Genomic DNA, 27,780 nt, shown 5'->3' with positions numbered 1-27,780 from the left:
GCTATGTTGTAGCTTCCTGCGGACGTTATCTCCTTTTGTTGTTGACTATTTTTTTCATACGGTGTTGATCTGGAAATAGTGGCTTCGGCATTTTGTTGGTGTGGCACCGAACGGAGATGTTGACATGCGGAGTTTCAAGCATTCCTTATTCTCTAGCGGGTGACTTTTCAAATTATGCTACAAATTAGCAGTGGTGCTATTTTTTGTAGCAACGCTTTTGCCGCATAATTGTTCAACATCTTCCCGCTTGAAGCCAAACCACCGCCAGACGATGGACCCCGTGCTGTTTTTCTTGGGAATTAATTCTTCCTTCATTTGTTACCAGATTCGCACTATCTCTCTCTCGTATTACCACTCGCACCGCACCGTTAGCATCACAGCTAACGCTACCATGGCGCTACCTGTCTGCTCCGTGGGAGTGTGTGACGTTGCACACGTGACTTATGTAAGAAGGTGCGCTTGATTTAAGTCTCTTGTGAGAAGGAGAGACAAGAAAGAGTGGGAAACCCATGCAGTGTAATGCCCGCCGCTAAAAGCAACTGCGTGAGAGCGTATACTCGAATATCATGATATAGTCATTTTCTATATCACACAGACAAACCCGCGATATATCGAGTATATTGATATATCGGCCAGCCCTACTTCAGAGATTAGAAAACATTGTAATAAGATGCCCCTTTTGTGGCAATGTTGGTGATGTATTGACAGGTGACAGAGAGTTAACAGGTGTGTTTGTTGGATAGAGCTGTCAACTTCTGCCCCATCTGTTCTGATCGCCTATTAATTTTACTGCATGTTTCAGCTAATACTGGTGAAATTTTTGATGCGAATTGTCAGCCAGATGTAGCTTACCCCCACTTATGTGTGACTGCAATGAATAATAGGTGTCAGTACTTTTGGTGTCCGGAAAGGCGCTATTTTCTCGTGAAGTTGGCATTTGTTGTTGGTCTATTTTTTTTGTAAGAACAATAACCCTGCTATGCAAAACACAAATGTTTACTGTAGAGGATGCTGGTTGTCAGGAGTATAAATTGATCCATTATGATTGTTATATTCATTGTCTAAAAATAGTTTCCTTTCTTAACTCTAAACAGGAACCAAGAAAGCTCAGCTATGCAGAAGTGTGCCAGCGGCTGACTAAGGATACACCACCGTCTCCAGCCACTGCCTCCTCTACAGCCTTCCAGCCCCTTCAGGAGCTCAAAGTCAACAGAGGGGAGGATCCTTGCACCAACGGACACGCTGCAGATAAATCGGAGAACAATGGCCCTCCTCGTCAAGCTTTGCGCTCATTTGGTGGCTTGAATCGCTGGTCCAGAAGCGGAGGTGGCGGGCTGAAGAATCGTGAGCATCCCCGAGGGGAATACACAAACAAAAACTTTTTCCCACAGCGCGGAGCCAGGAGTGGCAAGGAACAAAACATTCCCCCGATATCGCCAAAATAACCACGCAGACCAATCCCCACTTCATGATAAGCTGACACGAGATATGTGTAAATAAGTAATATAAGCATATACAGTATACAAATCTAGTGTATACAGGAGCATTTCAGGTATAGGACAGACTAGACTTACCAAACTAGTGTGAGTGAACAATTTTAGTTCAGCTTCTGGTTTAATCGTCAACAGTTGCAAGTTTGCAACCATGCACGAATACTTTAAAAAAAAAAAAAAGTCTTACTCTGTTTAGCATGATACATTTTCTGTCCCAAAAATAACTTCACTTTTATACTGTACATGTGATGTCTGGTTTCTGTCAGCAACATAATTAACACCAGCTCTTTTAAGTAATTAAGAAATGGTGAATAAGGATGAAACCAAAGCACTCAATTATTAGTTTAAATGCATAAAGTGATACAAAATGCATAAAAATATTGAATGAAATTGATAAATAACATCTAGCATAACTTTTACCTATTTCAAATATTGCTGACTAAAATATTTTTCTGAATTAAATAGGGTTTCTTGAAATGCTGACACAACTTTCATCAGCCCCATATTGGCTTTGTTTCGCAGCCCTACTCAATTAAAAAAAAAGCACAGATGTGTAATTACTGTGTGATAAACATGTACAGGCACAGTTGCACTCATGCTGTACATGGATTACATGACAATGCATATAAATGATGAATGAAATGGATAAATCATCTCGCAGAACTTTTACGTTTTTCAAAAACTTGATGACTAAGACCTTGTCCTGAATTCAATAGTGTTAAAGTACTGGCACTCACAACGTTTCTTCGGCCCAATGGTGGCTTTGTTTTGCAGCCCTTTTCAATTAAAAGAAACAGATGTGTAATTACTGTGTTATGAAGACATGTACAGACTAACACAGTTGCACTCCCGGTGTATATGAATAGGAGGGCAAGACCAATGCGTTGAATGATTTGTTTTGGCACGCAAATCTGCAAAATGAGATGCAGGCTTACTTGTTACGTGCAATATTTGGCTGTGCGATCACAGACAGTAGATGAAAACACGGGCAAACTTTTGGTGAACATTTTAGTCAACGAATTTGAGGTAAAATGAGGCGTACGAATACCGAGGTACCACTGTACTGATAAGAAATGCAACCTGCATAATAATGCTTAATGTACTAATCGCACACCTCTAAGGTGCTGTTGTTTCACTGGGATATTCTGCAATGCTGACTTGCTGTTCCATCACAGCTTTTTGTGGCGTGAATGTATCTTTAATTAATTATACGCTTGTTGGTGATTGACATGACAATGACAACTTATACATGGTCAGCAGTACTCAGGAAAAGGTCGCTTTCATTCCTCATATCACGTTCGGTACATGGATACACCTTAATCGCACTTAGCGTCCTGTTGAGTTGTCTTAATTAAACTGATGGGTCGAATTCACCTTCAGCTGGTTTAACACCTGAAACACGTTTTTGAGCCAAGTGTCTCTGAATTTAACAAATTCAAATGTCATGTTTCATTGAGCATATGGCCTAGGAATGAAATCATGACTGATAACGTGAAATCAGATTTTAAATTAAATACATGTTCGTAAGGCAACTATAATCTAGATCAGTGGTTCTTAACCTGGGTTCGATCAAACCCTATGGGTTCGATCAAACCCTATGGGTTCGATGAGTCGGCCTCAGGGGTTCGATGGAGCCTCCGCCGCGGAGGTCTAGACACACCCAACTCATCGTGTAAATAAAAACTTCTCCCTATCAACGTATTATTGATACGGCAACAGCAGAAGTCACACTGATTTGCAGTTGTGTAATTTGTTGTGGGTTCATGCTCTGTGTTGGTTTTGTTCTTTTAACAAGGCGATGTTCATGCACGGTTCATTTTGTGCACCAGTAAAAAAAACAACCTAACTTTTAAAAAAAAATTTTTTTAAACCATTCTATTTTTCACTAAAGAAGGGTTCGGTGAATGCGTATATGAAACTGGTGGGGTTCGGTACCTCCAACAAGGTTAAGAACCACTGATCTAGATCTACATTTAAAAGTGGACTGCTGAAATACCGACTTTATACCACTTTGTCTGGTTTTTTAAATGTTATGTGGTAGTTATTTGTGTGTGTTACTGTAATTATTTCCATAGTAGACATTTGTGTGTGTTGTAACAAACTCTGATTGTCTTAAATATGTGTAAATATACATATAGATGTTGGCAGATAAATGTTTAGATTTGACTAATTGTCTTAATTGCGAGGCTGGTCATAAGTGGTCTTTTTTTGAGGTTTGTCATTTGTATATGTCAATGGATTTATGTTACATCCAGTCACGACTTCAACAATAATTAGAAAATCTGAAGCAAACTCAAGTGCCTTATTATTGGTGGTTAATTGAAAAGTACTTCTTTACCACACTGGACACGCCTTGTTTGCTGGCAGTGAAAAAATATATATGCTGCATTAACGCATATGAGACAAAATGTGCTTGTGAATGTAAAGCACAGTTATTGCATTGTATTTTTATTTTGAATCCCGATGTATTTTCAAACAGTATGTTCACAAAATTTGGTTTCACATAAATGGATATCATACAGTGATGGTTTACTTTTTTTATTGATGAATGTGCTTTGTGAAAATATACAAAATGCCTCACAATGTTCGAAATAAACCATAATCATATAAAACAAACAAAAATCCTGAAAACAATACAAGCTTTATCAATGGAAGGGAATACTCACAGCTTCATACCTCTTACGTAACGCAATATGGGGTGAGCAACTCTCGCGAGACTTGGCCCATGGGAATGTCAAGTGTCAACAAGGAGGAGACGACAGCGCCTCCACCGCCGCAGCACAAGTGTCCAGAGCTGGGAGGGGGCGCGACGAGGCGGCTCGATCGTCCGGTGAGCCCGGTCCTTTTTCCTGTCCTCTGAATTGTAAATATATTTTTTAAAATACCACTCTCCCTAATGTTTATTTCACTGTTTTATTGACGATCATTTTTGCCATAGCATTATTAGCCCACTATAGCGTGACAGAAGCCAAAAGCTAGCGAGCCTCCGCTAGCTGTTAGCATCTGCTTAGCTCACGTTTTGACAGGAGCGGGTCAGCATGAGGGAATATTTGAAATATTTGCCGCCTCGATTATCGTATTTGGGTGCCGGTTACACGTTCCTGGTGTCCCGTGATGCAGCTTTTCACGCTCGTAGTGACGACATTGCTGTCACTGTGGAAACAATATGGATTGTTGTGGCTAGCGAGAACGTCATGCTAGCTGCGGGCCTGTCACAAACCTAGCCAAAGATTTCGCTCTTGGAGTGAAACCACCCACCATTTTTAAAGCCTCCTCCCATTTACTGTTCCTCATGGTATTAACATTAAAATGCTTAATACACTTTAAATGCTGTAGCATCGTAAATATGTTAACCTGTCGGCGTCCGTAATTTAGATATACAGGAGATGATATATCAGGCAGTGTAAGCGACCATCCATCCATTTCTACCGCTTGTCCGTTTTTTGGGGGTCGCGGGGGGTGCTGGAGCCTATCTCAGCTGCATTCGGGCGGAAGGCGGGGAACACCCTGGACAAGTCGCCACCTCATCACAGGGCCAACACAGACAACATTCACACTCACACACTAGGGCCAATTTTAGTGTTGCCAATCAACCTATCCCCAGGTGCATGTTTTTGGCGGTGGGAGGAAGCCCATGCAGTCACGGGGAGAACATGCAAACAGAAAGATCCCGAGCCCGGGATTGAACTCAGGACTACTCGGGACCTTCGTATTGTGAGGCACATGCACTAACCCCTGTACCACCGTGCTGCCCAGTATAAGCGACCATTTACCATTAAATGTCAATGAGGCTATCCATCCATCCATCCATCCATCCATCTTCTGCTGCTCAGGGGCGCCAAAAAGGGGGGGTAAAGGAGACGGACTCTAGGGGCCCATGATGGAGGGGGGCCTAGAGAGGCCCCTAATGATGATGAAATTATAATACAGGGGGCCCTGTAAAGATTATTTTCATGGGGCCCAAAATCCCTAGCGGCGCCCCTGCTTCCGCTTATCCGAGGTCGGGTCGCGGGGGCAGCAGCCTAAGCAGGGAAGCCCAGACTTCCCTCTCCCCAGCCACTTCGTCCAGCTCTTCCCTGGGCTAATACATACCAAATGTGTACCATACATAATATTCACGTCACTAAACTCCAGCATGCATCCCATTTCTACACCAACTTAAAACAGTGGTTCTTAACCTCGTTGGAGGTACCGAACCTCACCAGTTTCATATGCACATTCACCGAACCGTTCTTTAGTGAAAGATAAAATGTTTTTTTTCAAATTCAAGACAAAGTTGTATGTTTTTGGTAACACTTTAATATGGGAAACATATTGTAAGTAACAAAGACTTAATTGAGAGTTTTTTGGACACCAGGGGAACATATTCTAAGTAACAAAGACTTAATGTAGAGTTTTTTGGACACTAGGGGAACATATTCTAAGTAACAAAGACCTAATTTAGAGTTATTTGGTTAGGGTTAGGGTTATAATAAGGCCATGCCGAATAAGGCATTCATAAGTACTTAATAATGACTAGTTAAGAGCCAATATGTTACTAATTTGCATGTTAATAAGCAACTAATTAATGGTGAATGTTCCCCATACTAAAGTGTTACCATGTTTAATTACTTGTGCACAAAATGAACCTTGTTCAAAGAACAAAACCAACACAGTGCATAAACTCACAACAAATTACACACCTGCAAATCAGTGTGACTTCTGCTGTTGCCGTATCCGTAATACGCCGATAGGGAGAAGTTTTTATTTACACGATGAGTCCGGGTGTGTCTTGACCTCCGCCGAACCCCTGAGCCCGACTCAGGGTTCGATCGAACCCAGGTTAAGAACTACTGCCTTAAAAGCTTGATGTATTTTTTTTTTGCAGAACTTCAGTGTGAGATGGGGGATGACCGCCCATTTGTCTGTACTGCCCCTGGATGCGGGCAGGTAGTTTCTGCATAAATATTTACTATGCTTTTTTTACTGTCCTATCACATTCCAGTCCGATTTTTATTGACGTATCTACCGAGCTCACGGAAGCTCTGTTGACATGTGCACAAATAGTTTAGCACTGCTCTCGTTTGTTGCAGGGATTCACCAACGAAGATCATCTTGCTGTGCATAAACACAAGCATGAAATGACATTGAAATTTGGTCCTGCGAGGACAGACTCTGTCATCATAGCAGGTACTTGTGTTACGCGTGGCCTGTATTTGCCGTAAATAGATTGACTTGATTACTTTGATTATTTGTTTTGAACTCTTAGACCAGACTCCCACACCCACTCGTTTCCTGAAGAACTGTGAGGAAGTTGGACTATTCAATGAGCTGGCCAACTCCTTTGAACAGGACTTTTGTAAAGCACAGGATGAGGAGCAAAGGGCAAAAAACCTGGTGAGAATAAAAAGCTCCTTAGAAGTGTTATGGTTGCTTTTTCCGCCCAAATTGTCCGCTAACAATATTTCTCAGTATTTTTCTAACATGTCTAATGGACATCTGCTTCCTCCCTCCTTAAGGCTGCAGCGTTACAATCACAAGGAGCAGCTCCACAAACCCAAAGAGCGGCAAAAGATGAAGATGAGGATCCTTTAGAAGTAGATTCTTCTCCTCCTGATAGTCCAGATTCTTCCTCCTGCATGTCAGACGACAGCAAAGACTCCAGGGTGAAAACTCATCACTCGACCACAAGCTCCGCTATGGACTTAAACTTAAGGAAAAGCAAATACCTCTGCTCAAACCAATTCACGCTCCTTAATTAATCAACAGGAGATTCTCACAAAGCCAAGTTCTGCCCCGACTCCAACCATTGTGCGTCCAGGTTCTCTGCCTCTACACCATAGCAATGATTTGCTACACCCTACGCTGCCATCTCCCACGTCTGTCATCACGCAGGCTCCGCCCTCCAACCGCCAGCTCAGGTAGGCTGCTGTGTCTTTTGTGTTGAAGGCTTGTGGTAGCATTGCTTGGATCTATACGGCGTTTGGAGAGAATGTAAAGGAAAATTCACATAATAGTGATCCAACACTTGCAAGTAAAAATTATGTTGAAATGTATAAATTGTACACTTTGTCCCACACGCCATCAGACTGTACAACTCCTCTCTGGAGGGGAGGGGGGTACTAGGATGATGCAAAACAATAACAATACTGAAATAAACTGCAACAAAAAACAGTGCAATACATTTTCATAACATGGTCACTACTGTCTAGTTTCTCTTGTTATATTCTTATTTTTACTGTTACATTTTTTATTCTTATTGTTTGTTTTTATTTCTATTGTTATATTTTCTATTTTATTTCCATTTATACCCCCATTATTTACTTTTTACTTTTTAAATTCGATCTCAATTTTGTACACTGCTGCTGGAATTTAAATTTTTCTGAGGGAACTCTCCTGAAGGAATCAATAAAGTACTATCTATCTATCTATATGGCCTAAAATCTATATTGCAATATATAGTCCAGCCTCCTGCTATAATGATATATTAGGGCTGCAACAATTAATCGATTAAAATCGATTATAAAAATAGTTGGCGATTAATTTAGTCATTGATTCGTTGGGTCTATGTTATGCGCATGCGCAGAGGCAATTATTATTATTTATTATTTTTTAAAAAAATAAAAAAAATGTATAAACCTTTATTTATTAACTGCAACATGTACAAACAGCTGAGAAACAATAATCAAAATAAGTATAGTGCCAGTATGCTGTTTTTTTTCAATAAAATACTGGAAAGGATAGAAATGTAGTTTGTCTCTTTTATCTGATTATTAATCCATTAATTGAAGTAATAATCGACAGATTAATCGATTATCAAATTAATCGTTAGTTGCAGCCCTAATCACAATATATTATTTGGCATATAAATGATTATAGAACCATTCTAAAATTGATTACAAGGTTCCCAATTTAGCTGCAGTAACATATTAAATATTTTCCGGATGTATTATTTATTGTTTTTCATGTTAATTTACTGTTAATATGTATGTAATATACACTACAAGTTTTGGTTTTGATCTATTACCAAGTAGTTACAGGGGCAGTTATACCAATGCTAATACTTCAGGTTTTCAAGATCATTGAATAATTTAATTTTTGATCATAATTATAATTAAACACAGGATGGAGGTGTAAGAATATAATTGATATATATTTAAAAAAACGATCATCTTGTGTTTGTAAACAATAACGAAAATGACAAAATATTTTTTTGATAGTTAATACCGAGCCACTGTGGTATTAACCTGATATTATACTACTCTGTATCATTTCTGTCTCTAGTTGTATCAACCCAACCACCTTGTTTTACATTTGAAAGCTCCAGCTTTGTGGTTAGCATATTCTTCTTTGTTGTGTAGTGTAGCATGTTTAGCTATTCCTCGTCCTCCTGAGATGATATTTGTAAGAAACATAGTTTGTTTGTCGCCATGGCAGTGAGGATTACTGACTTAGAATGGGGTTTGGACTGTGGAGGGACTTTAGCTGATAGCGAGGACGCTACATTGCGTTATGGACGCGTTCGTTCGCTTGTCGCTGTCAAGTTTGCAAGACACAGCTGGAGTGTGTTATAAACATGCATTACCTCGATGTGACAATTTTATTAAACGCTCGATCATCGATCAAATTCATATAATTTATATTGTATGTTGTCTATATCGGCAGCCCTAGTACACGCTTAGTAAATAGTCTGAACAAACTAGACTCATTTTGGCTGCATTAAAGGAACACAATTCAAAACATAACTTTTCTTAGTTTTTGTATAAACACCTTTAATGAAATGTTATACCTACTGTATGTTTAAAAACAAGTCTTTTATTATTAATTAGTATTTAAAATACCGTAATTTCCGGACTATAAGCCGCACCGGACTATAAGCCGCACCAGCTAAATTTAGGGAAAAATACAGATTGCTCCATATATAAGCCGCACCCGACTATAAGCCGCAGGGTTTTGATGTGTAATTACCGTAGTATATAGGGGTTCCTGCTACCACGGAGGGGATTGTCGGGACAGAGATGACTGTTTGGGAACGCAAAGCGTCCCATTTATTAACAATAAATCTTTCAATCATTCAATCAAACTTTCACATCTTTGACATGGCGAACAGCATTCGTGCAGAGTACAAATAATACAACGGTGCAAAGTAATACAAAGTGCTCGTCTGTACGTTATGAAAATAACCAGCCTACCGGTATATGAAAAGTCAGTCTTTAATCATTGTGTCATCGTCTTCCTCCTGCGTACTAAAACCACCGAAATCCTCTTCGTCGGTGTCGGAGAAGAACAGGCCGTAAATAAACCGCACCCTTGTATAAGCCGCAGGGACCAGAACGAGGGGAAAAAGTAGCGGCTTATAGTCCGGAAATTACGGTATATTTTGTCCGATATAGTTTTGCTCCAATTTTCCATTGTTTGTGCTTATTGTCAATAACACGCGCTGCACTCTGTTGAGAATTTTTCAAGTTTCCAGGGACTTTTCCTATTCTTTAAGTGACTTTTTCTTTTTGAAAACAGCAACAAATCTTGTAATTTTTTTCTGGTGTTAGTGGAGACTGTACTCGTGTTTGGAGATACTTCACTTCTGTCGCTTGATGTCTGTTACAAATTTTCGGTGCATCACTCGTCAGTTATGCACAAATAATATGCTATATACACCCATTCATACAATAGATAACTTAAATTTGTTTTCATGTAAAGAAAAACAAGTAATTTTTTAAGTCTGGCGGCTTTTATTTTACCGTGGCGGTGCGCTGCGATCAATTACATGTAGGGGAAACCATGATGTTATTTTAAACTAGTTGTGCTGCGGTAAGAGAATTCATTGCTAAAATATATGCAAATTACCTTAGTTTTATCTGAAGTTCCGTTGGGGTTTATTTTGAAGCAAAAAATATCTACCAGTCTTCTCACTCATCTTTGCACAAAGCATCCCAAGCAGCCTTTCACGTAACCGTCCGCGGTCAATATAAAGGAGCATGTGCGCACAAAATGAATTGCGTGATTAATCTCTGTGTATGCACGATCAATGCGATATTTTTTTGTGCTTAATCACATGACTTAACAGTCCGACTCAAAACATTTTTGAAAGAAATATGAAATAATATTCCCATCCATCCATTTTCTACCGCTTATCCTTTTCGGGGTCGCGGGGGGTGCTGGAGCCTATCTCAGCTACAATCGGGCGGAAGGTGGGGTACACCCTGGACAAGTCGACATCTCATCACAGGGCCAACACAGACAGGCAACATTCACACTCACATTCACACACTAGGGACAATTTAGTGTTGCCAATCAAGCTACCCCCAGGTGCATGTCTCCGGGAGTACCCGGAGGGAAGAAATAATATACCATGGTTGTCAAAACTTTCTTATTTCTTATATCAATGGGAATAATTGCAATTTTCTGTGGTGCGAAAGACCTAGCTCACGGTCACTGCTCTTATACTTTCAGCTTAAAAAAAAGCACATTTCAAAGCCACTATGTCCAATACAAATCCAATTATATCCAACATCCAATTCTTGTTTGCTGATAACCATTAGCACTTTACCAATTAAGGGTGTGTCTATGCAGCGTGTGTGGGTGGGGAGCTGAAACCGACCTTTTACCAATTGAAACGTAGTAGGCGTGGTCGCGGTGGAGGCTGCACAATCACAGATGTCGGCCAAGAAGGCAAAAAGGCAGATATACCCTGCACACAACTTGAGATTAACTGTATGGTGTATTTTATTAAAATAAACTTCCTATAGTGCACCGCTGGGATCTAATTACATTTTTAAAAACCCTGATATGAGGAGTGTCCTAAAGGAGTACTAAAAGTAATTTGAAGTACTGTAGGTCTAAACAAAACATACGTATCATAGCTTTGTGTTAGAGGTGACAAAGCCAGTAAGTGTTATGGTATCCATTTGTTTTCGAACATGCATACAGACAATGTGGTATATCATATGTACTGTAAGTGTAGTGTAATATCTAATAATACACATCATTGATCATTTTAATTTTAGAATATACCAAAGGCCAATTTAAAAAAGTTACAGGAGGAAAGTGGCACCCCATTTCTTTTTTTAGGATAGAGCAACGATGCAGACAAGTTTGAATTATTCTTCTATTTTTAGTATGGCTGTCAAAGTTAACATGATGATAACGCATTAACTCTAAATTTCAATATCGGCACTAAGTTGTTATCAGGCGATTAACGCAAACACTTCCTTTTTGACACTCGGGCCATGCCGTAGTGGGGGAACTTAGCTGCAGTTCATTTGCGACTGATGAGCCACAAGCGAGGCGACATCCCTGCAGCAAACACCTGCTGCGCGCATCAAAGAGTTGGGTGGTGCTTCACATCCGTGTTCAGATTACGATTAAGGTGCAGTGATAACATAACATTTAGATTGTTACTGTGACTGCTTTAGTAAGTAAGATGACATAAAAGCTCAACAGAAATGAAAGGCAGTCAGCAGTACGTCGATAGTCTTTTTATTGAACACAACATGTAAACATTCACAGTGCAGGGTGGAAAAAGTATGTGAACCCTTGGATTTAATAACTGGTTGACCCTTCTTTGGCAGCAATAACCTCAACCAAACGTTTCCTGCAGTCAGGAGGAATTTTGGACCTTTCCTGTTTCAGTGCAGCAATATTCTTGGGATGTCTGGTGTTAATCGCTCTCTTGAGGTCATGTCACAGCATCTCAATCGGGTTGAGGTCAGGACTCTGACTGGGCCACTACAGAAGGCGTATTTTCTTCTGTTGAACCCATTCTGTTGTTGATTTACTTCTATGTTTGGGGTCGTTGTCCTGTTGGATTACCCATCCTCTGTTGAGCTTCAGGCAATGCTTCTTGAGAACAGCACACTTATCACAGGTGTGTGTTTTTTATAGGGAAGGGCAGCTTTAACCAACACATATGATCTTGTCACATTTATAAGACTCTATGTTGTCTGAGTCTTTGCTCCAATCAGCTCTTGGAGAAGTCTTTAGCCTAGGGGCTCACATACTTTTTCCACTGCACTGTGAATGTTTACATGTTGTGTTCAATGAAAAGATGAAAACCTATAATTTTTTTGTGCGGTATTAGTTTAGGCAGTCTGTGTTTGTCTATTGGTGTGGCTTCGATGAAGATCAAAACACATCCAAGTAATCCCAAATGGTATACATACTTTTTCTTGCCACTGTATACTTAATAACAGATTTGTTTTAAATGTATATTCAAATTTTTTTGTCTTTTAAAAAAATATATGCATCTTAGCAAATAATGCAATGACATATCGACCACACCCCTAACTACGCCCCCACCGCCACAGGTATTTTGGCAATTTAAAGGGAAACCCTGACATTAACAAAATAAAAATGTCTGACATTACGATCATGCATTGTCAGAGATGTTTTGTAATGTTATTCTATGATATTTGCACCTATATAAATACTAGTACATCAGTTGAGGATTATGACGGTGGGTGGGGATTTGCTGGCTGAAATATTGTGTAAATTATTTTATAACATGTTCTGGTCAAATCCTCAATTACAGAATTATTAGCAGGCTCAATATTACATTTGATTAATTAATAGAGAAGGTTAAAACATTGTCATGCAGCAATATGAAGACCATTAACTTGTACATCATGTAATGTACAGAATATCAGAAGCATTTATTCAGTTAGAAAAATCACAGATTGCAGCTGGGATAGCGGCGGCACCCCCCCCCCCCCCCCCCCCAATTTTTTTTTTTTTATTTGTCTAGGGGAAAACTTATTAATGATTAAAATGATACCTATCTGCGATCATCAAGATTAATTTTGAGTTAACTGAACAAAATGCGATTAAGCGATTAAATATTTGTAATCGTTTGACAGACCTAATTTTTAGTAAATGAAAGTTTCTTAAAGGTTGAAGGGCAGCATTAATATTTCCAGCCCCGTTCTTATTCATTTCATTTATTTTCAGCGCATGCAACTTTAAATGAACTATAGAAAAGGTAATTTTATTCTAAATACAACTCATTTTGTGTTAGCTATATTAACACAATTCACTTGGTGTTGTTGTTGAAAAATGCATATCATTTTTCCAAATTTGAGGATGTCCTGGTGAAATTATTGCAAGGTATTGTGCAGGTATTTGCCTCATGATAAAAAAAAAATGCAATTCATTCATTTCTTTAAATCTTGATGTATAAATGTCTTCAGGGTGGAGTAAACAATGTATTTTATTGTCCACAGCTCACCAACAAGTTCATATCCGCTAGTAAGGCACCTTGCTAACGGGCAGACAGTCCCTCTTCTGCCCAGTCCTGTTCAGCTGACTTCAGTCATATCTGTAAGTCTTCATTTTAAAGTGTCCTCAAGCAAGAGACAAACAAACTGTGAAATAATATTATTTTAATGCTTTGTCTCATGTAATATGGATATCGCTCCCATTTCTTGTTGTTACGTAAAGCTTGCAAGACCTGGCAAAACTGTGCCCAACATCCCTGGGATCCCAGGTCCCCAAGTGGGCGGGGCCAGCAGCGGTTCATCTTCACCATCAGGGTATCATCTGCAATCTGAGACCAAGATGGTAAGATGAGTCATCATGTAAGCCTCCTTCACCAGTTCGTGTGATTTGTTGGACCCAGCCTGTCGCATGTCTGTATGTCTGCAGCGTTTGAAAGCAGCCCTGAGTAATCAAGGCATAGGAGCGCACGAAGGCGGTAGCGGGGGGGCGGGATCCTTCCCAGCCGTTCCCCAGAGGCAGGAACACGGCCAGCAGCCCACTCAAAATTCAGATGCACCATCACCTGCCCAACCACAGGTACTAAATAATATCATATCGCTGTGGGCTGCAGACAGTAATTGAATACAGATCATGTATTTACAGTACATGTACAGGTAGATTCATTAGTGCCCCTCTGATATTAACATTACATTTCTAACTCTACTGAGGTATCTTGAAGAGGCTTTTCAAGCTTTGGCACTGTCGCTAACTGTGACTCCCGCTAGCCAAACACTGGGCTTTGTGTCAATGTCGACCAATTCATCAAGTCTTGGTCCACAGTGCTCTTATGACTAACTTATTACCGTTCACGTGTAGAGATGTCCAATAATATCGGACTGCCGATATTATCGGCCGATAAATGCTTTAAAATGTAATATCGGAAATTATCGGTATCTGTTTCAAAAAGTAAAATGTATGACTTTTTAAAACGCCGCTGCACGGAGTGGTACACTGACCTAGGGAAAAGTACAGAGCAGTTGCATCTCCCAGTCATACTTGAAAATCTCCCGGGGCAACCATTCTCCCGAATTTCTCCGGATTTCCACCCAGACAACAATATTGGGGGCGTGCCTTAAAGACTATCTACGGCTTTTCACACACACAAGTGAATGCAAGCATACTTGGTCAACAGCCATACAGGTCACAATGAGGGTGGCTGTATAAACAACTTTAACACAGTTACAAATATGCGCCACACTGTGAACCCACACCAAACAAGAATGACAAACACATTTCGGGAGAACATCCGCACCGTAACACAACATAAACACAACAGAACAAATACCCAGAACCCCTTGCAGCACTAACTCTTCCGGGACGCTACAATATACACCCCCCGCTACCCCCTACCCCCCGCCACCTCAACCTCCTCATGCTCTCTCAGGGAGAGCATGTCCCAAATTCCAAAATGCTGTTTTGAGGCATGTTAAAAAAAATAATGCACTTTGGGACTTCAATAATAAATATGGCAGTGCCATGTTGGCATTTTATTTCCATAACTTGAGTTGATTTATTTTGGAAAACCTTGTTATATTGTTTAATGCATCCAGCGGGGCATCACAACAAATTAGGCATAATGTGTTAATTCCACGACTGTATATATCGGTATCGGTTGATATCGGAATCGGTAATTAAGAGTTGGACAATATCGGAATATCGGATATCGGCCAAAAAGCCATTATCGGACATCTCTATTCACGTGTATAAAACATTATACAACAACTACAGATGTCCTGATCACCATTTTTAGCCTCTAAGCAGATTTTTTTGGCCTCAGATTTTATCTGATTTCAAGCCTTGACCCGACACTTTGGCAATAGATTATAGAACTGAAAATGTTTTGCAGCAGGGAAGTAAGTAAGTGAAGTGAATTAGTGAAGTGAATTACATTTATATAGCGCTTTTTCTCAAGTGACTCAAAGCGCTTTACATAGTGAAACCCAATATCTAAGTTACATTCAAACCAGTGTGGGTGGCACTGGGAGCAGGTGGGTAAAGTGTCTTGCCCAAGGACACAACGGCAGTGACTAGGATGGCGGAAGCGGGGATCGAACCTGCAACCCTCAAGTTGCTGGCACGGCCGCTCTACCAACCGAGCTATACCGCCCCACAGTAAGTAAGTAAACACAAAAGCACATTTTTATAAAGTTTGTCTTATTAATTGTAGTATTTGCTAGTACTCCTTATATAGGTGATTAAACATTTAATATGTGGTAGTGAATGCTACACAATGTTTTTAACAAAAGTGTCTAGAGCACAGCAAGTAAACAAAAGCAAAATTACTATTGTCTCCCGTTTAAATCGTTTGGGGTTTGTTCTCAAAGCAGTAATGTATATCCAGAGAGTTACTCCCTGAGTTTGTAAACAATAAAAAAACAAACTAGAAACTATTTTGTAATAGTAAGAACAAGAAGAAGAACAATATCAATCTAATCACTTTAGTATAATTTACTGTATATACTGATGGTGTCAGCAGTATCGATGTCTAGATCGATCACCCGTAGCTCACTTGACGCTTTAGTGGTTAGCCTCTCGTGTTGTCCTGTTCCTTGTGTGTGTGTGTGTGTGTGTGTGTTTGTGTGTGTCTCTGCATGTGCCTGTTTGTGTAGCATGCTTAGCCATTTATTTTCCTCTCGTCTTCTAGTGATAATGCTCTTGGAATAAACTCAGTTTATTTTCTGCCATGGTGGTGAGGATTAGTATTTTAGAAACAGCTTCTAGACGTCACGCTCGTTGCAGCTTGCTCTCAAATTCGAGCCGGTGTTCTGGCAAGACACACAGCCTCCTGGAATTCACGCACGCACTTCCTGCATGTGTATAACAGGGAATATGGAAATGTGATTGTGTCTCTCTGAGCGTGCTTCCCTTTTTTTAAAGGAATCTTTCAGTTGAGTACAATCTTTAGCCATGTAAACAATAGGACACAGCTGTGGTAAAGATTGGGCGGACTTGTCAGTTCATCAGCCGATCACCAATCAGTTAAAGAGGCAAAATATCAGCCCGAGCCAATCACATATTCGGCATTGGGACATCGCTAATGAAAACAGAAAAAAAAAAGTTTCAGCAACAACTGCTTATTTCAACGTGAGTCAGCCAGTCCAAGGAGTGTCGACATAAATGTTCCTCTAATTTTTTTTTATTGTGTAGTCATGTGATGTGAGAAACACTTCCTATCACTTACTCAGCGTGTACCGTGTGCGAATGCAATAAGTCTCTGAATGTTCCACACAGAAAAATTAAATGAGGAAAACATGTACAGTTACAACCTTCCTATTAGACTATACTGCTTAGTAAAAACGACAATTCAAAAGGCGTTCCTCATCCTCAGGTGTCCCCTGCACAGCCAACCGGGGGCCGGCGGCGGCGAGCCTCCGAGATGGACCCCGACGAGAGGAGGCAGCGTTTTCTGGAGAGGAACCGAGCAGCTGCCTCACGCTGCAGGCAAAAGCGAAAGCTGTGGGTGAACTCTTTGGAAAAGAAGGCGGATGATCTCGTCAGCATGAACATCTCGCTAACGGTGAGCTAGGGTGGATTTTAGAGATGTACAGATAACTTCTGGTTTCCCAAGGCCGATACCGATAACTAATTTGTATCTATTCTATTTACATTTAGATTTAAACGGGAACTGCTCTTCTTTCGGAATTTTGCCTATCGTTCACACTCATTATGAGGGAGAACACACGTCTTTTTTTTTTTCAGTTGTAGATCACGGAACCGGGTCACAAAGCTTTCGTGCAGGTTTTCAACCAGTGTCGTATATCTCTCTTTTTTTTTTTCAGGGCGGCTCTGGTGACTTGCCCGCTGGCTTTTAGCAGAGTGGGAAAATGTGTTAAATCTGCCTTTTGAATATGTGCCTTGAACAGCTTCAGTTTGTTGATGAACGCAAACACACTTTGCACCAGGTCAGGCAGCATTTTTAACTTACCCAGCAGGGTCAGGTTCAGTCTGTCCAAGTGACACAGCATGTCGACCAAAAAGGCCAGATCCATAATCCACTCGAGGTCCGAGAGCTCGGGATAGTCCTTGTCCTTCTCTTCTATGAACAGTTTCACAGCATCCAAAAGCTCAAAAAAGCGAGAGAGTACCTTACCTTTTAAACGCCACCTCACAGTGCAGTGCAGCGGCAGGTCACCTGGAAGCCCTTGGTCCAGCTCAGCGATAAGATTCCTGAATTGCTTGTGGTTAAGTGCATGTGTGCGGATGTAATTGACGATTTCCATCACGGGCTTCATGACGTTGTCTAAATTCAATGATTTAGACATGAGTTGCTCCCTGTGGATAATGCAGTGGAAATTCCAAAACTCTGGAAATGTTTCGTCAGCTTTGCACAGCCCCACAAGCCCATTCACAGATCCGATCATGGCTGGTGCTCCATCCGTGGCTATTGCAGTTAGTTTCTGTATGGGCAGATTTGCTTTCGCAAATGCAGCCATCATTGTTTCTTTCACATCTATGCCACGGGTTCTGTCTTTTAATGGCACAATATTAGGGAGTTCTTCTTTTAGCACACAATTGTTTGACACAGACCGTGCAAATATTGCTAACTGAGGCTTGTCTTGTATGTCACAACTCTCATCCAATGCGACACTAAAATACTCACATGCTTGAAGGTCAGAGTGCAACTGTGATTCAATAGCGGTGTTAATGTCCGATATTCTGCGTTCAACAGTGTGGCGGGACAGTTGGACTTCTTATACCCTTCTTTTTAGTTTGTCGTCTTCAGGAGACAAGATTTCAACAGCATGACTGAGGCATTTTTTAACGAAGTCCCCTTCATTGTATGGCTTTTTAGCCTGTGCAATGTTCCAAGCCAGTTGATATGATGCAAGCGTTACGGTCTTTGAGTGCTTCGTAAATTTTTGGAAAAACTGTTTCTGCTTTTCTGCCTGACTTTTCAAAGTGGCCAACTTGTGCTTACGAAGTTCTGTCCCTTTTGGAATTCCTGATCGATGTTAGCATGGAGTGAGCTGAAGTGACGCTGAAGATTTGAAGCTTTGAAATGCGCTAATGACGCCTGACATATAAGGCAGAATGGCTTGCCATTACGTTCAACAAAAAAATATAAACTCTCCCACACTGTTAAAATGTCCTGTGTTCTTCATATTTTCGTTTTGATGTGCTTTTTTTCCCTGCCATTTTGAGAGCGAACTTGTCACAAATTGTTTACTACTGTGATCTCCCACACATGCACGTTTGACGTCACTCAAACCGGCTTCGGCTTCTTCTTCTTCTTTTGTCCAACTCAAACCGGCTTAAGCCGGGCGAAAAAAGTAATCAGAGTATTGTAATCCAAGTATTTCCTTTTTTTTTCGTGATGATCACGATCACGGCCGATAGAAGAGGCCTCGTGTTGAACGCCACAGTGTTTTACAAGCTAGATTTTGAGAAAACGCCCTCTTTGTGCTGAGCGGAAGTCAATGAAGCGGCCGTATGTCTCGGCGAACGCCAGGGACAGTAGATATACCATACTTGCCAACCTTGAGACCTCCGAATTCAGGGGGTGGGGGGGTTTGGTGGTAGCGGGGGGTGTATATTGTAGCGTCCCGGAAGAGTTAGTGCTGCAAGGGGTTCTGTGTATTTGTTCTGTTGTGTTACGGTGCAGATGTTCTCCCGAAAAGTGTTAGTCATTCTTGTTTGGTGTGGGTTGACAGTGTGGCGCATATTTGTAACAGTGTTAAAGTTGTTTATACGATCACCCTCAGTATGACCTGTATGGCTGTTGATCAAGTATGCCTTGCATTCACTTAAGTGTGTTTAAAAGCTGCATATATTATGTGGCTGGGCCGGCACGCTGTTTGTATGGAGGTAAAGCGGACGTGACGACAGGTTGTAGAGGACGCTAAAGGCAGTGCCTTTAAGGCACGCCCCCAGTATTGTTGTCCGGGTGGAAATCGGGGGAAATTAAGGAGAATGGTTGCCCCGGGAGATTTTCGGAAGGGGTACTGAAATTCGGGAGTCTCCCGGGAAAATCGGGAGGGTATGAGATATACTACAGTACAGTAACACGGCAACGTGGGCCTCCGATATCAAAGAGTTTGTCGCGTCTACACCTCGTGGGCACTAATAGATTTTTTATTTTTATTTTTTTTATTATTTATTTTTTTTCTAATAGAGTTAAGAGCCGCATGAAACCAGCCAAAGAGCCGCATGAGGCTCGCGAGCCGCTTGTTGGCCACCCCTGGTCCAATGGAATAGATCCCTATACTTTAAAAAAAAAAAAGGTTTGTCGACTGATATCAAGGATTATCCGTCGGTTGCCTTCCCAAACATATCGAACTATCTGGTGCTCCAGACATCATTCTACACGACAAAACAGATGGAATCTTGGAAAAGCATGGAGGTTTACAACCTATTTGTGTGTGGCTGTGTCAAGGAAATTGGTATCAAGACTCTCCTGTATAAATATGCATTGTTTTTGCTCGGGTAAAGTTGCATTTCATGATTTAACTTTGCGTCAACTGCCATGTCTGTTGTTGTTACACGCGGCGTTTACAAGTACGCATGTTTTCCCCATCTTTTTAAATATTTAACTATAGACGTCAACATTGTGTATGTGCTGAAAGCTTCGTTTATGATCATTGCCTTTGGTAAAAGCTTAACTATTTCAGGTTTTGCTCACAATTGCTTTATTATTTTTTTTGTCTCACCGAGTTTGTGCTTTACGAAACACTCACAGCAAAAATGTGTTTCAGAAATACAAACAATATCAAGATAATACTTAAATGAGAGACACTAAACGTTAAAAGTATATCAAACCAACCTTTAACGAAGAGATCACTGCAAAGTTGTGCGTTCTTTGACTTCACTCCCTTGGACTGGAGTGTGTGCTGCTTTTCTCGTTTGTCATTTGGTAAAATCTTGGACTCTTCCGCCCTTCTTGATTGCCTCTCGAGGAACTTTGAAGAAACTTTTATCTAGAAATGTCCGATAATATCGGCAGATAAATGCTTTAAAATTTAATATCGGAAATTATCGGTATCTGTTTCAACCTCCCGATTTTCCCGGGAGACTCCCGAATTTCAGTGCCCCTCCTGAAAATCTCCCGGGGCAACCATTCTCCCGAATTTCTCCCGATTCCCACCCGGACAACAATATTGGGGGCGGGCCTTAAAAGCACTGCCTTTAGAGTCCTCTACAACCTGTCCTCACGTCTGCTTCCATACAAACAGCGTGCCGGCCCAGTCACATAATATATGCGGCTTTTACACACACATAAGTGAATGCAACGCATAGTTGGTCAACAGCCATACAGGTCACACCTCAACCGTCCCACCCCCATCTCCGGAATTCGGAGGTCTCAAGGTTGGCAAGTATGCTCTAGTATACTCTGGACTGAAGCTGTGTGCCTTCATTGTTTTTGTAGCTGTTGTTTTGAGGCATGTTTAAAAAAAAAAAAAAAGCACTTTTTGAAAGTCAAAGTATAGTATTTCCCATAGTTGTAGTGGGTATTAGGATTATCTCAGGGAGAGCATGTCCCAAATTCCAAGCTGCTGTTTTGAGGCATGTTAAAAAAAAAAAGCACTTTGTGACTTCAATAATAAATATGGCAGTGCCGTGTTGGCACTTTTTTCCATAACTGGAGTTGAAGTTGTTCTCTTATTTTGGAAAACCTTGTTTTTGATTGATTGATTGAAACTTGTATTAGTAGATTGTACAGTGCATATTCCGTATAATTGACCACTAAATGGTAACAACCGAATAAGGTTTTCAACTTGTTTAAGTCGGGGTCCACGTTAATCAATTCATGGTAAAGTTACATTGTTTAATGCATCCAGCGGGGCATCACAACAAGATTAGGCATAATAATGTGTTAATTCCACGACTGTATATATCAGTATCGGTTGATATCGGAATCGGTAATTAAGAGTTGGACAATATTGGAATATCGGATATCGGCAAAAAAGCCATTATTGGACATCTCTACTTTTATCCATTTCATACTTGCCAACCCTCCCGGTTTTACCGGGAGTCTCCCGGTTTTACTGCACTTGAGCCCACAGTGATGATTGAAAAAACACAGCATGTGAGATTATATAATAATTAGAGCTGTCCGATAATATCGGGCTGCCGATATTATCGGCCGATCAATGCTTTGAAATGTACTATCAGAAATTATCGGTATCTGTTCAGAAATGATCGGTATCGGTTTCAAAAAGTAAAAACGCCGCTGTGTACACGGACGTAGGGAGAAGTACAGAGCGCCAATTAACCTTAAAGGCACTGCCTTTGCGTGCCGGTCCAATCACATAATACCTACGGCTTTTCACATACACAAGTGAATGCAACGCATATTTGGTCAACAGCCATACAGCTCACACTGAGGGTGACCGTATAAACAACTTTAACACTGTTACAAATATGCGCCACACTGTGAACCCGCACCAAACAAGATTGACAAACACATTTCGGGAGAACATCCGCACCGTAACACAACATAAACACAACAGAACAAATACCCAGAACCCCTTGCAGCACTAACTCTTCCGGGACGTTACAATATACATCCCCGCCCACCTCAACCTCCTCAGGCTCTCTCAGGGAGAGCATGTCCCAAATTTCAAGCTGCTGTTTTGAGGTATGTAAATAAATAATAAATATGGCAGTGCCATGTTGGCATTTTTTTCCATAACTTGAGTTGATTTATTTTGGAAAACCTTGTTACATTGTTTAATGCATCCAGCGGGGCATCACAACAAAATAAGGAATAAAAATGTGTTAATTCCATGACTGTATATATCGGTATCGGTTTATATCGGTAATTAAGAGTTGGACAATATCGGATATCGTCAAAAAAGCCATTATCGGACATCTCTAATAATAATCATTGTCTGCCTTTTGGTTTGTGTTTTTGGCAGAATGAAGTAACGCTGCTGAGGAACGAGGTGGCTCAGCTGAAGCAGCTCCTCCTGGCCCACAAAGATTGCCCCGTCACTGTTATGCAGAAGAAAGCAGCTTTCTTAGGTAAACCATCCACTCCCGCCACCAGTCATCCAATGCTGTGTGCTATGTAGGATCCATTTATCATCTCATCCATCTAATGTGTTCTCCTTACCCGCTCACCTCTCTTAAGGGTGAATGTTTCTTTTTCTGCCTTCAGCTGCAGGAGGAGAGGAAGCCTCTAGAGAGACTTCCGCCGAGCCCATCGGATCCCCAGCAGCTGTTATCCAACACGGGTCGTCGCCCGCCGCCCCGCCCTCCAGCCCGGGGCCCACCATCAACGGGATGAGCGTCCGCGCCGCAGAGGCGGTGGCTATGTCCGTCTTGGCTGGCATGGGATCGGGCCAGCCCGGAGGGGTCGTCATGGTGACGCAGTCCCAGTCAACACCGAGATGATGTGCCGACGCAGGTAGCCAGTATAGACTCGAGTGGCATTTGGAGGCCGGACAGGTGCAAGGTGGTATAACGGAGGAGCCTCCATCACTCCCACACCCTCAGACTAGGACCCTTGCCTCCCATCACGCCAATGATAATCACACAAAGACATCGGGCTGCTGCTAGCCCTTCCTGTCTCTGTGTCTGTAAATAGGGAAAACACTCTGGGAGCTATGGGTTCCTGTTCAAAAGTTCTTGTTTGAATGAGAAGTATGAATGAAAAATCTTTAAAGCTCACTTTTATCAATCCCACACGAAATCCAGTGCCTGTCTCTGTGTGGCCCATAAACTAAACTGTAATGAATTAGCACCACCTGCCCCACACTCACCCCCTCCCACCAACCTGTTAGCACACGCCCAACAGTGTTTTAGTAATGCAGTGACCTTCCGCTGAAGTGCGGGTGGCTTAATGCAAGCTGTTGTCGCTTTCTGCTTTGTTTTTAAAGCATTTCTCGCTCCTTTTTAAATATCTACACCAGGGATATCCAAACTGCAGCTTGTTTTTAATTGGCACCGGGGTATATAAAAAAAATTTAATCTAGAAAGTTACAGCAAAAAGAGCATCATTTTAAGGAGACATAATTTATAATGATAACATGCTTCGTCTCCTACACACTAAGCAGAGATGCAAGCTGTTTTTTTCATAGCATATCTACACTGAATTGACTTTTAGCCTGTAAACAAAATGCTAAATAGTACGTTTTTTGTAAAGTTTGGACACTGGCTGGCCCAAATATTCACAGTAATTTAGTTGGATCGCCTTTATCTTTAATTTCATAACACACGTCTCATGTCCATGTCACAATCAATCATTTGTGTCCAGACATAAGAGCAGCTTACAATATTATCATATATTTAGATTTGCTCACTGTTGCGTAGATTTTCACTTGTACATCCTTTCCATTAGGACTTGATTGTATCACCCAACATTTTCTTTAATTTACTGGATTAGATTAACTCCAGTGTTTCTCATACATTCATTGAAGCTACCTTTTCACCCTCGCTTATAAACACACTTTAATGAGAGTGTCCGCGAATGTACCTTTTGTTCTTACAACTCAGTCCATACAATAGGTGGCGGCATGTATTGTAACTACCCTTCTTCGAAGGAATGATAAGCACTTGGTCTGCCAGAGAATAAGACGACGTGGTAGGAGAAATCCGGGTTGCCAACACTTATTAAGCCATTATTTAAACCCATTTTAATAATTTTTTTGCAAGATGAATCTAGCCAACCTTTCTCATGTCATTTGACACTTTAAGAAACTAACTTAACGATCTATGAGTCCTGCTGTACCCCTCATATCAGTTGTCTTACTCTAACCTGTCAAATTTGGGCCTGGCAGTGTATTTCTTACTTGGAGTTAATTGTTCCTGAATAACATTTATTTTAGTGCTTTACAAGCCCGCTGAGTGTTGCCAGACCGCTTTCATCTTCAACAATCCTCCCCTTCAGAGTGTTCTATTAGACATAAATAATATATAAAACCCTATAGACCGAATGGATTATTCAAGGTTGATGTAAACCACTTAATTCATCACACCGAGTGGCATTTTAGCCATTTTACAACACCACCTTGGTGACTCATGGATTAACGGTTAGCTTTAGATGCCCTTTTAAAACAATTGGAGAGAGAACTAGCGGATTGAATGCATTTCATTTGAGCAAAGAGTTGTGCAATATATTTTTATATTAAGTCTCAATGTTTTTTGCGTTCTGCGCAGTCACTGAGAGAGCGGCGCGGTCGAGCAGAATGTGAATGCGTGTGTTCTTGAATGGATGCGATCGGCGGTTATGCACGTTGGTCGGACATCGCACTTGTCCTGGGTTTGCGGTTTTGTATCATGAAGTAGACAAAAGTACTTGTGCAAGGTGCTTCTTTTGAAATGTTCAGTTTGTAATTGCAGATTGTTTTTTAACGCCTTGTACTTCCAAGACTGTCCTGTCGTTTCCCCCTCGTCACTGTCACCTTGACAACCCTTTTCGTTTTTGTTTTTTTAAATGTCTGTGTGCCCCCAAACCCCTCTCCCGCCCATCATGTCATAAATATTTTTGAACCAGTCTTGTATATTTAACAGAGGTTGAACCACATAGAGAAATGTCTCTCGAAGATATTTGTTCAGAGGGAGTTGCTCGGATACTCAGGCCTCAAGATGGGAGAAATACGTGTGTATAGGCTAATGAATACATTGTCTTGGGAAAATAAAATAACTTAATGGACAAAAAAAAGTGTTTTCACCGTGTTTTCAATCACAAAAGCATCTAAATGACCTTTTAAAAAGTCAAAAAGTACAAAAAAATCAGGTACAATACTGGCTTTGTATTTACTTGGTATCAGTAGTGGTGGGTTAAACGATACAGAAGCATCAATGCCCTCTGAAACATTAGGGAGTGATACCGTGTCTCTCGATACCTTGATGCGTGTGTCCCTTTAAGAAAAAAAACGTGACTGATACAACAGCTGTGTCATTTGACTGCAAAAGGCCTAACTGTTTATCATCAACTGGCAATAGTGATAGTTCCTGAAAAAAGTCAGGGGAGTTGTGGAACGTGTTTTGACATGCGTTTTTTTGTCTCCATTAACGACCTAAATTGAACTAAAACAGTAAAATTACCTAATTACTCAAGCACCTGTACCTTTTTTCTGTTTACTATGTGGCTCATTTACCAAAGTTATGTGTTTCATTTTCCTTTCTGTGCAGCAATTTGTTTGAAAATAACAAAAAATAATAATTGTATTCGTCGGTCAAATGTAGTGACTATTTTAATCCAGCAGATGGCGGACAACCTTTATGAAACACTAACAAAGTATCAGTGCAGTGTCAATACAGCCAGTGAGTGGACCACACACTCACTGAGGCGTCATTTACCCAGCACTAGCTATCAGTATTTAATTGATTTAATTTAGTCAAGTCCTGTTTAAGTATTTTTATTTTATTTTTCATCTTTTCACTTTTTTAATCCTTTATTTTATCCTTTTCTGGTCCTGTGTGCACAAATCCCTCGTTTATCGCTGTTAATTGGTTCTAGACATAACTACAATAAATGAATTTCTGCGAAGTAAGAATCGGCAATTATGAATCTATACTTAATATTTGATACATTTATATAATTTAGTATAATATTTATTTCATATAATTTCATAGCTAGAGCATAAAAAACCTGTTCACGACGTTCTAAATATGTTTGTCAACATTATGAAATAACACCCTTTAGTCACCATCACACTTTTAATCCAGCATACGAGCCAATCAGTGGCTACTATACTAAAAGCATGCCTGGTTTGGTCTCCTCAAATACTACAGTTTTGATATATTTAGTTTAATCAGCCACAGGGGTTGGAATTGGGGGTTAAAACACCAAAATGATTCCCGAGCACGGCCACCGCTGCTGCTCACTGCTCCCCTCACCTCCCAGGTGTTGGAACAAGGGGATGGGTCAAATGCAGAGGGTAATTTCACCACACTTAGTGTGTGTCATCAGAGGTACTTTACTTTTTTTGTTATTTTTTAAATGCTTTGTTTAGGGAAATATTTTGTATAATATGTTCAAACCATATCCACAATGTGGTAAAGCTGCAATATTTAAAACATGATGTGGCAAGGAATGACGGTAATTGTATGTAATAACGAAATATGTTGAAATTGTATTTATTTATATTGTTGATTTTTTTTGTTTTTGTTTGCCTGCTGTCTTATTCTGTCAAACAATTAAATTTAAAGGAAAAATCACAAAAGCAATCAAATGATCTTTTAAAAAAAAAAAATGGTACCAGTATTTATTAAATAGCTTTGATTTGATTTAGTCAAACCCTGCTTGGTTCACCAGTATGAATATGTTTTTGTTGCATACCGCATATCAATGCATTTTTATCTTACTGATTTTTTGGAATTGAGCTTTTTATTCAATATTGTATCCTTTTCTGGTCCTATGTGTGTATATATACAGTTTTTGTTGCATCGCCTTATATCGTTAATTGTTGTATTTATATATGATAGATTTTTTGTTTTGTCTGTCTACTATTTTATTCTGACACTAATCATAGTCAACAACTTTAAAGGCAAAATCCCAAAGGCAATCAAATGATCTTTAAAAAAATATGCGAGTAAATAGAATAATACTGGCCCTGTATTTGTTTGGTATCAGTATGTAATAAATAGCTTTGATTTTTGTTTGATGAATTTCTATTTTATTTATTGATCTTTTTAGTTTTCTTTTAACTATTTTTTTTTCTGGTCCCGTTTACATAACGTTTTGCTGCAATTTCTCATATTGTATTATATATTGTTTATTTTTTTGTTTTGTTTGCCTGCTATGTTATTTTGACAATAATCATAATCAACAAATCTAAAGGAAAAATCTCAAAAGCAATAAAATGACCTTTAAAAAAAATTAAAGTAAAAAGTATAATACTGGCTCTGTATTTATCTGGTATCAGTATTAATTAAATTGGTTTGATTTAAATTCGTGAAGCCCTGTTTGATGGATTTTTTTTTATTTTATGGATTTTTTTCATGTTCCTTTTTATTTTTTTAATGTATTTAATTATTTACAGACAGTTTTGTATTTCATTGTTTCTTTTGTTAATATCAGAGTCCGTTCTGCAAAAAAGGTCATCCCTGGAAGCACACAGTTTATGGACAGGGACCCACAGTTAAAATATACATCATCATACAATATACA

At 40.2% G+C, this 27,780-nt stretch overlaps 2 protein-coding genes across 5 annotated transcripts in view; both read left to right on the top strand.

Annotated features, from left to right (window-relative positions):
- Window positions 1–4,040, top strand: part of LOC133650940 (la-related protein 4-like) — a 54,322-nt gene extending 50,282 nt beyond the window's left edge. For both annotated transcript variants that reach the window (XM_062048744.1, XM_062048734.1), the window contains exon 15: window positions 1,095–4,040. In XM_062048744.1, coding sequence (XP_061904728.1) covers window positions 1,095–1,445 — 351 coding nt within the window. In that variant the 3' untranslated portion in view covers window positions 1,446–4,040. The remainder of the gene's footprint in view (window positions 1–1,094) is intronic.
- A 160-nt stretch (window positions 4,041–4,200) lies between these two features.
- Window positions 4,201–26,736, top strand: atf7b (activating transcription factor 7b). Of its 3 annotated transcripts, none has more exons than XM_062048756.1 (12): window positions 4,201–4,356; window positions 6,361–6,422; window positions 6,566–6,662; window positions 6,742–6,869; window positions 6,992–7,138; window positions 7,242–7,393; window positions 13,691–13,787; window positions 13,908–14,027; window positions 14,112–14,261; window positions 17,053–17,241; window positions 22,580–22,685; window positions 22,822–26,736. In XM_062048756.1, the coding sequence occupies exons 2-12, from the start codon at window positions 6,375–6,377 to the stop codon at window positions 23,055–23,057; spliced, it is 1,470 nt and encodes a 489-aa protein (XP_061904740.1). In that variant the 5' UTR covers window positions 4,201–4,356; window positions 6,361–6,374; the 3' UTR covers window positions 23,058–26,736. The 3 variants fall into 3 exon arrangements, with proteins under 3 accessions (XP_061904740.1, XP_061904757.1, XP_061904750.1); XM_062048773.1 differs by having other exon boundaries at window positions 4,202–4,356; window positions 22,795–22,968; XM_062048766.1 differs by having other exon boundaries at window positions 4,229–4,323.
- The last annotated feature ends 1,044 nt before the right edge of the window (window positions 26,737–27,780 follow it).

Source organism: Entelurus aequoreus, linkage group LG01 (assembly GCF_033978785.1).
Source record: "Entelurus aequoreus isolate RoL-2023_Sb linkage group LG01, RoL_Eaeq_v1.1, whole genome shotgun sequence".
Classification (NCBI taxonomy): Eukaryota; Metazoa; Chordata; class Actinopteri; order Syngnathiformes; family Syngnathidae; genus Entelurus; species Entelurus aequoreus.
The sequence above is the reverse complement of the archived record's forward strand: the minus strand, read 5'-3'. Positions and strand labels throughout refer to the sequence as shown.

Excerpts from the sequence above, each read along its gene's own strand:
- atf7b (XM_062048756.1), top strand. The coding sequence starts at position 6,375 with ATGGGGGATGACCGCCCATTTGTCTGTACTGCCCCTGGATGCGGGCAG. Across the intron at positions 14,262-17,052 it reads CATCACCTGCCCAACCACAG|GTGTCCCCTGCACAGCCAAC; the intron begins GTACTAAATAAT and ends CCTCATCCTCAG. Across the intron at positions 22,686-22,821 it reads GAAGAAAGCAGCTTTCTTAG|CTGCAGGAGGAGAGGAAGCC; the intron begins GTAAACCATCCA and ends TTCTGCCTTCAG.